The sequence below is a fragment of the Etheostoma spectabile genome, unplaced genomic scaffold, assembly GCF_008692095.1.
Source record: "Etheostoma spectabile isolate EspeVRDwgs_2016 unplaced genomic scaffold, UIUC_Espe_1.0 scaffold00006261, whole genome shotgun sequence".
NCBI classification, from domain to species: domain Eukaryota; kingdom Metazoa; phylum Chordata; class Actinopteri; order Perciformes; family Percidae; genus Etheostoma; species Etheostoma spectabile.
Window position 1 is genome coordinate 35,001 of NW_022603349.1, and position 5,719 is coordinate 40,719.

The 5,719-nt window shown below is 41.7% G+C and overlaps 1 protein-coding gene across 1 annotated transcript; it reads right to left on the reverse strand.

Annotated features, from left to right (window-relative positions):
- Positions 1–1,678: 1,678 nt before the first annotated feature.
- Positions 1,679–4,862, reverse strand: LOC116677966 (low affinity immunoglobulin gamma Fc region receptor II). The gene is made up of 4 exons (XM_032508122.1): positions 4,817–4,862; positions 3,543–3,806; positions 3,221–3,463; positions 1,679–1,842 (listed from the first exon to the last, which is right to left on the reverse strand). The coding sequence occupies exons 1-4, from the start codon at positions 4,845–4,847 to the stop codon at positions 1,700–1,702; spliced, it is 681 nt and encodes a 226-aa protein (XP_032364013.1). The 5' UTR covers positions 4,848–4,862; the 3' UTR covers positions 1,679–1,699.
- Between the last annotated feature and the right edge of the window lie 857 nt (positions 4,863–5,719).

The window sequence follows — 5,719 nt, forward strand, 5'->3', positions numbered from 1 at the left end:
TACTTATGCCACGATACAATATTATTGTGGTATTAATAATATTGCAATATTCTGCGCTATATGCAATTTATAACCTTTTTACTACCAACTTCTAATTTTTCCCCAATTCTAATGATTTCCCAAGGAAACTTATCTCAACATCTGTTTCATCTGCAAAATGGGACAAACTGACCAACACATAATATATAATATAATTATACATTAAATATTATATATACTATTTTTAAAAGATATATTATTTATATTATATGGGTAATAGATCCTTAGCGTCTGTGCCACTGAAAATAACGAGATGTGAAATGGAAATGTGTGTTGTGATGGAAGAGTTTGGCTCTGAGACAACTGTTAATCAGCAACTTGGGGACCACATGAGGACAACATGAGGGCAACAGGAGGACAACATGAGGACAACATGGGGACAACATGGGGACAACATGAGGACAACATGAGGGCAACAGGAGGACAACATGGGGACAACATGGGGACAACATGGGGACCACATGAGGACAACATGAGGGCAACATGAGGACCACATGAGGGCAACAGAGGACAACATGAGGACAACATGAGGACAACATGGGGACAACATGGGGACAACATGAGGACAACATGGGGACAACATAAAGACAACATGAGGACAACATGGGGACAACATGGGACAACATGAGGACAACATGGGGACAACATAAAGACAACATGAGACAACATGGGGACAACATGAGGACAACACATGGGAACAAATAAAGACAACATGAGACACATGGGGACAACATGAGGACAATATAAAGACAACATGGGGACAATATGGGGACAACATGGGGACAACATGGGGACAACATGAGGACAATATAAGACAACATGGGGACAACATGAGGACAACATGAGGACAATATAAGACAACATGGGGACAATATGGGGACAACATGAGGGCACAGGAGGACAACATGGGGACAACATGAAGACAACATGAGGGCACAGGAGGACAACATGAGGACAACATGGGACAACATGGGCAACATGAGGACAACATGAGGGCAACAGGAGGACAACATGGGGACAACATGGGGACAACATGGGGACCACATGAGGACAACATGAGGGCAACATGAGGACCACATGAGGGCAACAGGAGGACAACATGAGGACAACATGGGGACAACATGGGGACAACATGAGGACAACATGGGGACAACATGAGGACAACATGGGGACAACATGGGGACAACATGAGGACAACATGGGGACAACATAAAGACAACATGAGGACAACATGGGGACAACATGAGGACAATATAAAGACAACATGGGGACAATATGGGGACAACATGGGGACAACATGAGGACAACATGAGGACAATATAAAGACAACATGGGGACAACATGAGGACAACATGAGGACAATATAAAGACAACATGGGGACAATATGGGGACAACATTAGGACAACATGAGGGCAACATGAGGGTAACATGGGGACAACATGAGGACAACATGAGGACAACATGAGGGCAACATGAGGGTAACATGGGGACAACATGAGGACAACATGAGGGTTAAAGACAACTGTCAATCATCTACACTAGAAAGGTGATGGATTGTAGGTCAGTGATTCAGAGTCTTACCTGTGGTCCTGCATTGACATAGAGACACCATGATGAAGGTGGAGATGCAGTACGGACAGAACACCACCAGGTGGACCACTAGTCTGCACAAAAGGTGGAGGGAGTCTGAGGCCCGGGGGGGAGCTGCAGAGGTTGGAGGGAGTGGAGCTGCAGAGGTTTCAGGGGGAAGAGTGTAGGGGGCGGCAGAGAGCTGGGAGGAGGGTCTGAGGTCTCTGGTCTCCCTGTAGAGAAATCAGAGTCAGGTGAATATCTGGATGAATGAACTCCTGAAACCAAAGGGAACCTCCTCACCTGGGACGCGTTTCTCAGGGTTTTTTCCCAGATTTTGTTGTCACAGTTTTCCTTTTGTTTTCTCCACTTTTTTGGCATTTGTTTTAATTTTTTATAATGTTATTTCCAGTGGGGTTTTTCAAATTTTTTGTCACTTTTTAAATGTTTATAATTATTATTTTTTTTTTTTTATTTCTTTCCCAATTGTTTTGTTAATATTTTACAAATTTTAACAACGCTTTTTTCTAATTTTTACTCACCAATTTTTTGTCAATTTTGTACGTTTTTTGATGTTTTCTTTTCATTTTTTTGTCAATTTTTTTGGCATTTGTTTAAATTTTTAATTTTTAATTTAAGAGGGTTGAAAAAAATCAAATTGGCCAAAAACATCCAAATCAATAAAGCTGTGTTCATAGATCACAGCCTCCTCACCTGAGACAGACAGCCAGCGGGGGGGGGGGGGGGTGGGGGGGGGGGGGGATTTCTTTTTATGTTTTGTTTTTCTCTCGTTTTTCCCATTTTTTGTTGTCACAGTTTTCCATTTTTGTCACAATGAAATTTGTTTATAATGTTTATAATTTTAAATGTTTATAATTAAGTTTTTGGGATTTTTTCCCCAATTGTTTTGTTAATTTTTTACAAATTTTAATAACGTTTTTTCTAATTTTTACTCACCAATTTTTTGTCAATTTTGTACGTTGTTCATGATGTTTTCTTTTCATTTTTTTGTAATTTTTTTGGCATTTGTTTAAATTTTTAAATTATGTTATTTCCAATATTTTGTTTTCAATTTTTTTTGTCACTTTTTAAATAAGTTCTTCAATTTTTATATATGTTTTGATGAATTTTTTTCAGATTTTTTTCCCACTTTTCTGTAACTCTTTTACATACATATGTGTAAAAAAGAATTAACTTTATTTTTGATGTTTTTTTCCCAATTGTTGTTGTCACAGTTTTCACTGTTGTTGTCATTCACTTTTTTGTCAATTTTTAAATATTATTATTTCTTTTTTTTTCTGATGTTTTTTTGCCATTTTATGTCAATTTTTTGGCATTTTTTTTAATCATGTAATTTCATTTAAAAAAAAAATCCAATTTTTTTTTCACTTTGTAAACAAGTGTTTGTCACCTTGGGCGATGTTTTTGATGTTTTTGATTTTTGTTGATTTTTGTTGATTTTTTCCTGCGTTATTGCAGATTTTCCAACATGTGTCATTTTTTTCAACGCCCTTGTCATTGCTCTTATATTGAAGGTTTTGTAAAGGGGTCAAATTTTTTTGTAACTTGTTTGGCATTTTTTATAATTTTTTATTATCACAACGTCCTCACCTGAGACAGAGACCCGGCTGGGGGGGGACTCTCCAACACCGCTGATGTTGCACCTGTAGAGGCCTTCATCAGACCTGGAGACATGGGGGATGGTCATGTGACCTGCAGGCCCAGTCCTGATGAAGGAGCCGTCTTTATAGAAAGACGCTGTGAGGTTGGAGGACGTCTTTGTCCTACAGTGCAGAGTGAGGTCTTGTCCCTCCGTCACAGGGAGGACAGGACTCTGCAGGATCACTGGTCCACCTCAACACAGAGACAGACTACAGCATGTCATCCATTCACACACAGCTTCATCAATCCTGACCCCCCAGTCTGGTCTTACCAGGGACAGTGATGCTGATGCTGGTACTGGTTGCTCCCTCTCTGGACTCACACCAGTACACCCCACCGTCCCACGGGAGCATGTAGCTGATGTTACAGGAGGAACCAGCAGGTCTTCCCCAGCCATCTCCACACTGAGTCCTGATGTCCTTTTCTGTGATCCTCCTCAGAGTCCATCCAGCAGAGCTGTCGTCCTCCTCACAGCTCAGAGAGACAGACTGTCCCTGAAACACCTGGGAGCTGTTGGGACTCACAGTCAGAGACACTGGGGGGGGGGGGGGGGTAGTTATTACTGCTACTGTGACCAACACTGCTTTCCACAAAGTGACTGGTCCTCTGGGACATTTAAGGAATCTTACATCTTCCCACATGTAATAGCTGATCTGAGGTGGAGACCTTCCTCCATCTCATCCTCATCAACCTCATCCTGTGTCATGTTGTTTTTCATCTTTATCTTTATATCTTCATCTATATCTTTATTTCTTGTTGTCTACTGTCGCCCACGACAACACTGAAGCCACTCCGAGTCTCAGGGGGATGTGGTTTACCACATCTGGTGTTCTGGGGGGTTTCAACGTGTGGAACAAGCCGGCATCTACCCACGTAGGTGTGATGTGTCACTAAGGTGCAGGTTTGATAAATATAGAACTTCTTGTTTGTACAAACACTTTGCGCACACACACACACACACACACACACACACACAGACACACACACACAGACACACACACAGACACACACACATACACACACACACACACACACAAACAGACACACACACTGACACACACACACTGACAAATTGGTAACACATGACATTGATTATCCTGTTGTAAAATATATGGAATATAAAACAAATGAGTGAAAGTGAATAAAGGGAAACACAAGCTTTGCCTTCATCCTTTTCTGATTTTTTTGTACAATTTATGTATACATCTATACATATATAGATATATATAGATGTGTATACTATATATATATATATGAATGTATGTACATATATACATATATAAAATGGCTCACTAATTCAATTCATGCTTCTTAATCCTAAACCTTTCCAAATAACCACATCTGAACCTTGACCACACACGTTATCCCTCTCCACCTTTAACAGGACTCTGACCAGGACTCTGACCAGGACTCTGACCAGGACTCTGAACAGGACTCTGAACAGGACTCTGAACAGGACTCTGACCAGGACTCTGACCAGGACTCTGACCAGGACTCTGAACAAGACTCTGAACAAGACTCTGGATCCAGAGACAAACCACTGACCTTGGTTTGAGGGACAGCTCAGTAGAGACATCACCACTGAAGACAAGAGACATCCAGGTCAGTTGGACTTTGGTCCGGTTCACAGTTTTAAAAATGAAGATATAGAAAATATAAAACAAACATGGCAGCGTAACCTAGACTACCGATGTCTCAGTTTTCTCAGTTATTATAAATAAAATAAAACAAAGCGTAACTCACGGAGCAGCCGCAGCAGAGAGGCTTCCTCCATCTTGACTTTTGACTTCAGTAGCCCCCCCCCCCCCCCCTTCCCCTCCCCCTCTTCTTCCTTTGTGACGGACGCTTCCGCCCAGGTTGAATACTTCAGTTGCACATGCATTCATACGCTTATGAATTCATACACTCATGCATTCACACGCTCATGCATTCATACGCTCATGCATGCATACCATGTATACACTCATGCATTCCCACACTTGTGCATTCATACACTCATGCATTCATACGCTCATGCAATCTTATGCTCATGCAATCATACGCTCATGCATTCATACGCTCATGCATGCATACCATGCATACGCTGATGTATGCACACGCTCATGCATTCACACACTTGTGCATTCATACGCTCATGCATTCACACGCTCATGCCTTCATACGCTCATGCATTCATACCATGCATACACTAATGCATGCACACGCTCATGCATTCATACACTCATGCATTCACACGCGCATGCATTCATGCGCTAATGCATTCATATGCTAATTTTTTCATACGTTCCAGTGGAGAGACAACAGTACGGTGGGGGGATGGTCACTGCCCCTGTTTCCTGTCAGCAGGCCTGCAGCCGCGTTCTGGACTAACTGTAATCTGCGAACTGAAGACTAATCAAGGCCATAGTACAATGAGGTCCAGGAGATCCGTGATCAGGGCATGCACAA

Bases quoted from the DNA above. Each gene is read 5' to 3' on its own strand.
- LOC116677966 (XM_032508122.1), bottom strand. From the start codon at position 4,847: ATGTCTCTACTGAGCTGTCCCTCAAACCAAG. The intron at 3,807-4,816 runs GTCAGTGGTTTG...CCCCCCCCCCAG, and splicing joins GAGCTGTCCCTCAAACCAAG to TGTCTCTGACTGTGAGTCCC. The intron at 3,464-3,542 runs GTAAGACCAGAC...CTCTGTGTTGAG, and splicing joins CATCAGCATCACTGTCCCTG to GTGGACCAGTGATCCTGCAG.